Below are 12,183 nucleotides of genomic sequence, written 5' to 3'. Positions count from 1 at the left end.
GACTCTGCTTTCCTAAATTAATTATTATCTAAATTGCATAGTTTGACATTCTTATTTGATTTAATAAATATAAAATATATTTTTAACCATTCAGATTATCGTTACTGCTGGAATACTTAAGATGACACATAATGACTTAATAATCGTCTCTCACACAGCATGAAAAGATGGTAATCTGCATTTTTTGAGTGGCTTTATGATGAATCATTTTCACTAGGATGGAACATTTTTTGGAAACAATTCATGGTTTCATATTATGACTTGTATCTTTGCCAAACGAAACTATAGTGACATAATGACACCCCACTGTTTTTTGTTCTTCCTTTTCTAGCCCTTGAAGAAAATGGCTGACCGCATCAGAAAATACCAGATATTAAACAATGAGATCTTTGCCATCTTAAACAAGTACATGAAGGCTGTAGAGACGGACAGTTCAACAGTAGAACACGTGCGCTGTTTCCAGCCGCCCATACACCAGTCCCTGGCCACCACCTGTTGAAGAAAGCCCCCCTGCAAGCCTTTAACATAGCAAACTCTTCACCTGGTTTTTGGCAAATTGGTATTCGAGATTTACGTATCCCGTAAATACAGTTGCGACCTTTTGCCTTGAATGCTAGGCTGATATTTTCATCCAATCGTCGCATGCTCTCATTTTGAATTTGCAGTTTAATGGTGCAGGGAAAGAACTGCGACTGCTGATCTTCAGTCATTGCAAGCAATTTTCAGTGGTCATTACCTACAAAGGGTAAATACAATATTATTCTCAGCCCCTTAAGCCTTCAATTAGTTACTTACTTCCTCCTTTGTAGACTGCAGAAGTATTATACCTCAATCCTTGTGTGTTACAGTCAGCATCATGTTCACAGGCAATTTCAGCAGAACATTTTAAAGGTTTCCCTTTAACAGAAATGTGGTTCTTCACAAGAAATATTGCTTTAAATCAGTATGTCTTCAGTGGCCTTATTGTCACTGAACTAAATCAACTTTTAAATACAACGACAGCCATTTTAAACAGGCAACTTAATACATGTTTTCTGTGACATTAATTTCTTCCAAGCTGTTGAATAACAGATTTACCAAAATAAACATAAAAATTGAATTGACCCTATTGAAGAGCAGCAGAGACCAAGAATATTTAGGGACATTAAAGGGTGGAAATGTTTTACTTGACAATATAATATCATTAAGGTGCATCCACAGTTTGACCTTGATGTTTGCTTTTATATATTACACTTTATTAAGGTTCTGCTAGCATTGGAAAGTCTTTCAGAACCCTGAACATTTAGCTGGAGGGAAATGTGTCAATGGGTCAGTACTAATGTCAGAATTGAAATTAAGAAAAAAGACTACCCCCCCCCATCACTCAAAGGTTTTTTGTCTCTTTAATCTTTTCAAGAATGAGAAAATAAATTATTTTTAATCAATTCATGTATATTATTGTGGTTTAAAGAACAACTTAATGTAAATATTGAATTTGTTAGAATAATACATTTAGTTTCACTTATTGGTCTGCATGCCTCCCTCTGATTTAAGTTCTTCACAAGTGTAACAAGACAGCTGCCTTTTCTTTACAAAGTAATTCTACACATTATTGACAACCGTTAACTTCCAACTGTTTTATAATCAGTTTATTTTATTCTTGAATAATAGATTTCTTCGGGGGCTCCGAAAGCTGTACCAGGCTTATTTCCTTGGTTATTTTATATCTAGCCCCACACCTTTTAGGCCCAGTAGTTTAATGCTCAACTAAATCTGCCTCTTAGTAACCATAACACACCCTGTGAAGAAGATATACACTGAAACTGAAAGGCCCTCTAGCTGTATTTCTAACCAGTTAGAGGAGTCAAGGAAAGCAGTCAATGTCAATGCAATTATCACTGAGATTCTGTGATAACCACTGTCTGTACTTCCTTTCTGTCTGAGGGAAGTAAAGATATACAAGAGCTTTGGAACCCATTGTATGGAACCAATGATTTCTACCTGCTAAAACTAAATCTAACATTTGTTTTCTGAATTTGGAATTAGGTTTTCTTTCCTAACAAGGTGGTTTTAATAAATCTGCTCAAAAGACAGCTCAGTAAATGAGAGTAGTATGAGTTTCAGATATGTTTGGTGTAATTCTCCATTTGAGGAGCACTACTTCTGCTGGGAGTTACATCAAAATAAAACCTGTTCCATTCACCCTGTTGTAAAGAAGAAACAAAAGAACCAGTGATCACCTAGAAATGTTTTCTCACTTTAAGCACTGATAAATATGCAGCACGTTAACTCAGAAAGAGGTGATGTTTTGTGGAAATGGTTGGCCATCCTGCCCACCCCCTTTTCAAATATAGGTTACTGTATTTAGAAATAAAAAACTCTACCCTAATCAATGGATGCTTTAATTAATATAACATCCCTATGTTTAAGTGTTTCAGTATGTGCTACCTTTTACATTTAAAAATAAATGCATAACTAATCGGGAAAACCATTCAGAAATACACTTTATATACACAATTTTACATTTTACTACAGTATTTAGTTTTTTTGTCATTTCTTACCAGTGTTTAGTAGAGAGTGTGAATGCCCCTTTCAGCTTTGGTGTGTTTTTCACTGGTATTTGAGAAAGTGAAGTCTTGTAAGCTTTTTTGCTAAAATAACAACAACAAAAAACAAAGGTGCATTCCATTTATGCAAATATCTAATATTTGCAGTTTCACTGACATCTCTTTTTTTTACAACTATCAGATTATAACATTGTATAAAATAAAATAAAAAAAAAGCAATTTAGATGTGAAAGGATTTGCATTATAAATGTGTGCTCAAACTGTAAAAATACTGAACAAAGTACATACCTCTTACTTATACAATGTTATGATACCAAACCCTGGTCTTAATCATGTTAAAAGAATGACCACATGAGCTCTGAAGGCAGTGACAAAGATCATATAATCTGTTCATTCCTGTTTATGGTATTTGTGGAAAAAAAGGGTCAGATTGTTTTGCATTCATTTTGTGACCTTCTGCAGGGCACAATTTCATATATTGATTCCTCTTAATTTAGAGAAGCAATTCTCTGAAAAAGGATAAGACAGTATTAATGGGTATTGACTTTTTACTTTAGCAGTGTTACCAGAATATCTATTTTTTCATTTTATGTTTAAAAGAAAGCAATTCCATTTTTTATTAATAGTTAAACACACTTGTGAAAAATGCACGGCAGCTTTTGTTGTAAAGTTTTATTCGTTGTTGAATGCGTTTCTCCGCTCTTTTTCTCTTTTTTGTTGTTGTTTGTTTGTTTCGGTTTTTTTAAAGTATTAACTGGTTTTACAATGATTGTTTTTTAAAAAGTAGCTGTTTTCTTGACCTGTATTTATTAATACATGAATCCACTGTATTGTTCCATAAAGGATGAACATGTTAATTTAAAACATGTAATTTTAAAAGTTAGCATGGCAGGTGTAATTTATTGTTAACATGGCTCTATTTGTGACATAAAGTTTTGTTCATGATATTGTTGTTCAAGTGATCATGTCCTGAAAAAAAAACAAATAAACAAAAAAGGTCCTATGAAAGCTAAAGTGAAAGTATGTTGTATTTCCATGAAATAAAACCTAACTTAAAGACGTCTTTAAAATCTCATTGTGTATTGGACAGAACACAATATTGGAGTTTCTGGCCATTGACATCTTCATAAATCATATATTTTTTTGCTAGAAGAGCTATTTAGTAAAGGATCGAAAAGTGGAGGAAAATAACAGAGGCTACGTGTGTCGGACAAGTAAGGTACATTTTTTAATTTCTATAAACATCAATGCTTATTTTTTAAGTCTTCAGAGGTTTTGTCTGTTGATCTTTTGAAATGGTTTGGTTGCTTTTCAATATGAACTTAATTTATTGAAGTGACCAAGTAAATAACTAACTGAAAATAAAGAATTATATTAAAGTACATAACTATTAAAACAAAAATGCATTTGTAACCTGTTCCTAGTGTATTGCAAACTATATAAGATACAATCACTGGCTGTCTTCAGGGTATTGGTATTTCCCTGAGTATTTCTGGTTTTTCCACATTCTGGAGAAAACTAATAGGTTTATAGTTTTACCTGTAAACTCAAAAAGCATTCTGGAAAAGCAGTCAGTCGTGTCCTAAATTATTATGTTTTTTTAAACAATAATATAATAACCTTGGGAGTAAGATATTGACAGAAAATACTGCCACTTCAAGATTTCATAATTCAATACAATTTGGACTTTTTTTTTTTTTTTTGAGACACAAAAGTTAAAATAATCAGAAAAACATGGGAAAAGTTCATATCATTTTTATATCCATAAATGAGGGAAATTTTTTGAAATGGCTTAAGAACCCTCAACACCCTGCATTCTTTGTAAGCTGGCATGAAATAAACGTGTATCAACCTGCAATTATTACAAATCTATTCCCTGATTTAAGAAACCTGGGCTGTGCGAACAGGGCGTGTCTCTCTCTCTCTCTCTCCTGTGAAATAGCCTTGATACTGTCTTGCAATGTTTCACTAGGTATAATTATCTTTTGACAAAAGTGATATAGTATCTACTAGGATATCATGCGTAACCTCTGTATCACTCAGTAATATAATAATTGTAGCCTGACTACTACTTCATTTATCCGATTATTGATGGGAATGTCCACCCCCATATATATATATATATATATATATATATATATATATATATATATATATAGACAACTCAAGTTATGTAAAGTTATTGACTAATTTTGCATTGTTCGCTGATATGACTGCAATGACATGGATGAACTGTGCGTGTGTAATGAACATTATAATGCACTGGTATTTAAAACATTATTATGAATAATAATAAAGCTAACCTTGCGTGTGTAATTTAATCTAATTCCTTGTTATGAAGAGCAAAACAGGATGTTGTCCGTCATGTTTGGATTCCAGTTCGAACAGGAATTCGAAAGGAACTGAATCCAATGAATCCACTGCCTGTGACCCAGCACACCGGCCCTACTTAATTCATTGCCACTTCATTCACTGAACTAACCGTTTTGCAATGGTTTTACTGGACTGGAGTGAACTGACCAGCCCGTGTGGCCAGAAGGCTGCGGTGTCATCAGCCTGTGACAGGGATGGGCGGCGCGGCTCTCAGGTGCGTTGTCGTCCTTCAGAGCAGGTGATGCGGGTGGAGCTGCCGGAGCAACGCGGCGGTACAGAAACAGCAGCACCAGCGTTCAAACGCAGGGATACTACAGTCTAGCCTTGGGGGGATTGTTCTCAATTCTTGGCAAAGAACAAGGCCAGAAAAACAACAAAATCGCGTCTAAATACAAAAAAGATGCAAGATTTTAGGCTCTGGAATAATTCGTGCCAAACCGGTAAGTTGTTCACACGTTCATTGAGTTTTGATAATGAGTGTCGGCTTCACTGATGTGTTTGTGCGTTTGTCTCCAGGTAGAGGCTACGGCCTTACTGTTGATCTATGTAGTTGTTCATATTTAAACGGGGTAAAGATCATAGACTGATGCATTATATTTTTATTATGTTGTCTGTCTCACTTTAGTATAGTCAAGCTATAGTATAGCAGTTCAGTAGATAGGAAATCCACAAATCTAAGTTTACCTGAACCAGTATAACGGGCAAAATAGGCTGCCTTTATGATTGTAATATACAGTTTATTTAATGTCAGTTTTGTTTTGTTCTTGGGTCTTGAAATAATTTTGTCTATGATGAAACTGGACAAAAAAAACACTGACATGTTGCTGAGCAACAGGTGAGAAACAGGAAAATTGTGAAACATTGTAACTTCAAGAAACAAGTGTCTCTTATTTCTTACCAATTCTCAACAAACTGAAATGAATGATACTGACAATGTCTTGGATGTACTCCAGTTGAAGCCTATGGAAATCTATACAACATAGATGATCTAAACAGGCTGAAAAAAGAAACCTTAATAGGTAACCAAGTGACAACAGCAGGATATAGTGGAATGTTAAATGTGACCTCATCATTTTGAGTTTTGATGGAAATTGGACTCTTATCTTGGCTTTGAACAAGTTAACTTCTTTTGCAAAAAGCAGTGCTAGAATAAATGTAGGATTCTTGACTGCTTAAAACAATAGTTTATTTTTGCTGGTCTAGTTTTTTACTTTTTTTGGTTTACAAACAAGAGGAGGCCATTCGACCTATTGTTCATTTTGCAATTGAAAGAATAGTCTTCCTGTTTCATGTTTTTCTTTTTTTATAAGAAATTGTTTGAATGTATGTATTACATGTAGTTAGTGACTTCAATAATGCTGTACAGTTCCAAATTTTAAGACTTAAAAAAACATATTTGGACTTCTTTCACAGGATCACTCATTACTTTGTCCTGCCCATCACAAACTGTCATTTGCAAGGTTTTAAATGAAGTAAATGGGACCGACCCCCTTAATATCAACAATGCAACTGTGAACAACCCCCCAGTAGACAAATGGAGAAACTACAACTTCTGGATCGGCCTTTGTCTAGCTATCTTCTCTGCTGGCCTTATTGGGGGCAGTGTCATTCTGAAAAAGTGGGCTCTCTTAAGACTGGCTCGCAAGGGGGAAACCAGAGCAGGTATGCATACTAAAGTAAATCAATAACTGGTTAGGCATATGACAATTGCTTTAAGTTGTCTATTCTGGGTCTATTTTATGACATTTTGACATTGTGACATAATTCTTGTGTGTGTGTGTGTGTGTGTATATACACACACAATATATATATATATATATATATATATATATATATAATTGTATATCATTGTATATCATTTAAGATAAAAATACAAGTTTCAAAAGGAAAAATAAAAAAAAAAAGGTTAGTTAAGGTGACGTGAAAGGTCATGTGTAGGGAAGGAGTCAAATAAGGGAACTGCAGCATGCTAGAGTGGACAGGAAAATGTGAAATCAACCGTTAGATAAACGTGGGCCAGGTTCTCTGTAACCTGGTTATAATAGAACAGGTTTTTTAATTACAAAAAATCATTTTATGTGGCTTGTCATGCATGTCACTTATCCTAACAATCACCAAATTTGTTTTGTACACCAGGTGAAGGTGGTCATGGTTACCTGAAAGACTGGCTGTGGTGGGGAGGTCTATTGACAAGTAAGTTAAATGTCCGGTAGCTCATTGCACTGATACATTGCTTACTGTGAGATTTTTTTATAGATTGCTCAATAATATATAATACTATACACTCACCTAAAGGATTATTAGGAACACCTGTTCAATTTCTCATTAATGCAATTATCTAACCAACCAATCACATGGCAGTTGCTTCAATGCATTTAGGGGTGTGGTCCTGGTCAAGACAATCTCCTGAACTCCAAACTGAATGTCTGAATGGGAAAGAAAGGTGATTTAAGCAATTTTGAGCGTGGCATGGTTGTTGGTGCCAGACGGGCCAGTCTGAGTATTTCACAATCTGCTCAGTTACTGGGATTTTCACGCACAACCATTTCTAGGGTTTACAAAGAATGGTGTGAAAAGGGAAAAACATCCAGTATGCGGCAGTCCTGTGGGCGAAAATGCCTTGTTGATGCTAGAGGTCAGAGGAGAATGGGCCGACTGATTCAAGCTGATAGAAGAGCAACTTTGACTGAAATAACCACTCGTTACAACCGAGGTATGCAGCAAAGCATTTGTGAAGCCACAACACGTACAACCTTGAGGCAGATGGGCTACAACCGCAGAAGACCCCACCGGGTACCACTCATCTCCACTACAAATAGGAAAAAGAGGCTACAATTTGCACAAGCTCACCAAAATTGGACAGTTGAAGACTGGAAAAATGTTGCCTGGTCTGATGAGTCTCGATTTTTGTTGAGACATTCAGATGGTAGAGTCAGAATTTGGCGTAAACAGAATGAGAACATGGATCCATCATGCCTTGTTACCACTGTGCAGGCTGCTGGTGGTGGTGTAATGGTGTGGGGGATGTTTTCTTGGCACACTTTAGGCCCCTTAGTGCCAATTGGGCATCGTTTAAATGCCACGGCCTACCTGAGCATTGTTTCTGACCATGTCCATCCCTTTATGACCACCATGTACCCATCCTCTGATGGCTACTTCCAGCAGGATAATGCACCATGTCACAAAGGTCGAATCATTTCAAATTGGTTTCTTGAACATGACAATGAGTTCACTGTACTAAACTGGCCCCCACAGTCACCAGATCTCAAGCCAATAGAGCATCTTTGGGATGTGGTGGAACGGGAGCTTCGTGCCCTGGATGTGCATCCCACAAATCTCCATCAACTGCAAGATGCTATCCTATCAATATGGGCCAACATTTCTAAAGAATGCTTTCAGCACCTTGTTGAATCAATGCCACGTAGAATTAAGGCAGTTCTGAAGGCGAAAGGGGGTCAAACACAGTATTAGTATGGTGTTCCTAATAATCCTTTAGGTGAGTGTGTGTGTGTGTATATATATAATATATAATATAAATTGTTTTTTTTGTTTTTTTAAGGCAACAATCAGTTCAAATTGTCTGGTCAGCTATTTGTTTTACATTTAATTCAGTTCTAAAAAGTGATATTTCAATTTAACTTAAGCTGTGAATTAAATAAATGCAAGTTGTACTTAGTTTCCAGTGCTTATTACAACAATTGATGAAATATATAAATGTTATTGGTCTCCTATTTCTTTATTTCCTTCAGTGGGTGGTGGTGAAGCTGCAAACTTTGCTGCATATGCTTTTGCTCCAGCTACAGTAGTAACTCCATTGGGTGCCTTAAGTGTACTTATAAGGTAAGTTGTACCTTTCCTTCAGGCGTATTAAATATAAGGGTTTCTCCTGGTATTTTTCCGAGTAAGGGACATTTTCTCCTCAATGTTAGACTGTCATGTGCAGTGCTTAATGGTCCATTATGTCGTGTGTAAAGTAGTTTTGAATGTTTGTCTTAGCCGTCTCAAGAAAATGTGTTTGGTTTGTTCCTTTTAGATATATGTAGGACATGCTTGCACAGGTCCCTATACATAAGCCTCTTCCCATAGGTCCCTAAACATCTCACACCCTGGAGCTGCTCTATAATACACTGCCAAACTCTCCAGCCAAATATGTTTGCATTGGAAGACTACGGCATGCTTGCTTTGGTAGCATGTACAAAAGGTGTTCAGTCCTTCTAACGTCTGCAGTAAGGGGGGTGTCAAAGGACAAGTGTGTTCCTTACAGGGTGGTGAGTGGCCAGGACAGAGAGCTACAGTAAACGTAGGGTCTGATATGAGCGAGAATACTGAAAATGTCCTGTTAAGTGTATTCTGATTTTTGTCTGGTTTTCTGACATTATTAATTGGTGTGGAAAATATGTATACAATAAGAGATTCTAGGTATATCAGCAATGTACGGAAGTGTATTGCTGCCCCAGGGCGGACAAAATGTATGGGTAATCTCATGATACGACAGAACTGGATAGGAAAGATAGAAACTTAATAAACTAACATTACTTGTGTGAGACATTCTAACACGACTCCTTCAGGATCCAGTGTGTGAAGAAGGCATCTGATGGTGGCTTGAGTTTCCACAAAGCCCTGTTGAATGCTTTTAAGGTGCACCATTTTATACCCATGTAGCTTCCCGTGTTTACCTATTTCTGCAAACAGTGCAACTTCAAGTAAATCTGACATGAATTTGCAATGGTACAAATGTCTTTCTTTCAAAACCCATCTTAATGTTCTATTTAGTATATTTTGTTTATTTTTTTCTTCATGCAAAAATTCACAGGCCTTTAACTAAAGAGATGTATGTTTAGAATCATACCACTTCTGTGAATCAGTTTATTAAGCCTCTGTCCTTCCTTTCCAATTGTTGTATTGAGAGATTACTCAAAAGAAGTACAAATGGTTTTGGACTACAAACTTTTTTTTTGTCAACAAAGTAATTGTTTTATGTTTTTGTCTCCCATAGTGCAGTATTGTCCTCCTACCTACTTGGAGAGAGCCTGAATTTGCTGGGGAAACTGGGATGTGTTCTAAGTCTGCTGGGAAGCACTGTAATGGTCATCCATGCTCCAGAGGAGGAGGAAGTTAGAACACTTGAAGAAATGACTGCCAAACTTTTGGATCCTGGTAAGACTTTTTTTAAGACTAACCCGTTTCCTTTAACACTTTTACACAATTGATTCCTCAGTAAAATATTCCACAAAATATTTTTTCACATAGATTAATAAATACCTTCCATACATAAGACGTGAGTAACTTCGGATATGAAATGTGGGAGATAATTATTTCCATTTCTATTTGTTTTACAGGCTTTATTGTTTTTGCTATTGTTTTATTCATTTTATGTATGGTGCTGATCTTCTACTTTTCACCACGGATTGGACAAACCAACATCTTGATCTACATTAGCATCTGTTCTCTGCTTGGGGCCTTCACGGTTTCTTCAGTCAAAGGCTTGGGCATTGCCATAAAGACGTTTGTTAATGATCCTTTTGTAATAAAGCATCCCCTTACATGGATTATGATTTTCACATTGGTGACTTCCGTTATCATCCAGGTGAACTATCTCAACAAGTCACTGGATGTCTTCAACACCCTGCTGGTTTATCCCATTTACTATGTGCTCTTCACCACTGTTGTCCTGACCACATCCATCATTCTCTTCAAGGAGTGGTACTCTATGTCAGGAGTGGACATTGTTGGAACTCTCTGTGGGTTTGCCGTGATCATCTTCGGAGTTTTCATGCTGCATGTTTTCAAGGACCTAAAAGTCAGTCTGGAAAACCTTCCACAACCAGTCCATCAAAGCCAGGAAGAACCTGTGCCTCAGTTGGTCAAAGCTGATGACAAACGGATTCTCATTGACAACATTGAATGCTTACCTCCTTTCATGGAAGAGTCACCAAGGGTATTTATAATAAGCTGAATTAAGTGGTTTTGTCATAATGTATATATTTTTAAATAATTTTAATGTTTGGCTGCTGATGACCCCTTGGTGAAGTGGCAGGTACAGTGAACAGTATTTTGTTGATGTTGAAATACTCTGAAACTCCAAACAATATGAACAGATCTGTGGTTTTATATATTAATTTTAAAATGTCCTGGTCCTTAGATTTTAACGTTGGAGCATCTCCTTTTTGTTTCCACCACATGCTTATCAGATTATCGTGATTTGTTTCAAGAACACACAGGTCTGGGATGATTTGGATTTTTAGAATGACTTTCTATGAACATTTCCAAGTGAAAATTCATGCTTGTGTATTGCAAAGCTTCTTTCCAATCTTGTAATTTTAAAGAAGCACAGCTGTAATGTTTATGATGGTCATGGTAGTCCACATTGAAATCTGTATATTTGAAGTTATTTATTATTGTTTATCCAATTCAAGTAATGAAATGCCTTTCAGTGAAATCTACTACCATATGAATACATGCAGTGGAAAAACTCAGTTATTGATTTCACTGATTTTTAAATAATGAATTCAGTTTCAGACTAAATGTTTCTGAACAAAATGGAACAACTTTGCAAAGGTTTGCGGTTTTGTTCCAGACTTTTTGGCAATACATTTTTCTTGGTTTACATTCCTAACAGATTGTTGGGGAGAGTCTTTTCTTTTCAGCTTTTCAAGATTGAATGGTTACAAAAGTATCAGCATTTGTGTATTTAACCAAACATAATTGTTTTCAGCATATTTGAGAAGAATGAGCTATACATTTGAAAGGAAATGTTTTACAAATTAACTTTTAAAAATCTATTTTTAACTGTACTTTAATGGACTGATACTGTGAGTGTAAATATGCAAGCATTTTCAGGTTTGTTTTCTGTTTATTTTTTGTGTGAAACATATGTATTTTTCTTGAATGTAAATGATAGAGAACAATCTATGGTCCAATAAAATTTATTACTGTTTCTGAATTGAATGTGTTCCTTCCAACCAAAAACGGTGGTTCTTACAATTGTTATTTTAGTGGAATTATGATAACCTTTCAATTTGGTTGTAAAAATCCACTGGTTGGTTGCTACTGACATGAACTTTTATGCAGATCAAAATATATTGATTTTTAACTTTACATCTGCCCCTGATATGTATTGCATCTTTACAACCCTCTACACTTGGCTTTTTTAACAAAATAATGTGACAACCATTTGGTATCCTTATTGTGTTTTTTCTTCTATAAATTAACTCAAATGAGCATTCACAAAGTAACCTGATAAAGGTGTGAATACATTTAACAT

General features: G+C 35.8%; 2 protein-coding genes across 3 annotated transcripts in view; both read left to right on the top strand.

The window, feature by feature from the left end:
* The window catches only part of cyfip2 (cytoplasmic FMR1 interacting protein 2), a 29,919-nt gene extending 26,316 nt beyond the window's left edge, over positions 1-3,603 (top strand). For both annotated transcript variants that reach the window (XM_066716816.1, XM_066716818.1), the window contains exon 31: positions 332-3,603. In XM_066716816.1, the coding sequence (XP_066572913.1) occupies positions 332-499 (168 nt within the window). In that variant the 3' untranslated portion in view covers positions 500-3,603. The remainder of the gene's footprint in view (positions 1-331) is intronic.
* A 1,148-nt stretch (positions 3,604-4,751) lies between these two features.
* On the top strand, positions 4,752-12,017 carry nipal4 (NIPA like domain containing 4). The gene is made up of 6 exons (XM_066716815.1): positions 4,752-5,359; positions 6,333-6,581; positions 7,056-7,112; positions 8,669-8,759; positions 9,916-10,076; positions 10,259-12,017. The coding sequence occupies exons 1-6, from the start codon at positions 5,320-5,322 to the stop codon at positions 10,873-10,875; spliced, it is 1,215 nt and encodes a 404-aa protein (XP_066572912.1). The 5' UTR covers positions 4,752-5,319; the 3' UTR covers positions 10,876-12,017.
* Positions 12,018-12,183: the final 166 nt, after the last annotated feature.

This window comes from Amia ocellicauda, chromosome 11, assembly GCF_036373705.1.
Source record: "Amia ocellicauda isolate fAmiCal2 chromosome 11, fAmiCal2.hap1, whole genome shotgun sequence".
Classification (NCBI taxonomy): domain Eukaryota; kingdom Metazoa; phylum Chordata; class Actinopteri; order Amiiformes; family Amiidae; genus Amia; species Amia ocellicauda.
Note: the sequence above shows the minus strand (reverse complement) of the source record. Positions and strands in the feature narration are given on the sequence as shown.

Coding starts and splice junctions, on each gene's coding strand:
- nipal4 (XM_066716815.1), top strand. CDS start 5,320: ATGCAAGATTTTAGGCTCTGGAATAATTCGTGCCAAACCG. Junction 5,360..6,332: donor GAATAATTCGTGCCAAACCG/GTAAGTTGTTCA, acceptor CTTCTTTCACAG/GATCACTCATTACTTTGTCC. Junction 10,077..10,258: donor TGCCAAACTTTTGGATCCTG/GTAAGACTTTTT, acceptor TTTGTTTTACAG/GCTTTATTGTTTTTGCTATT.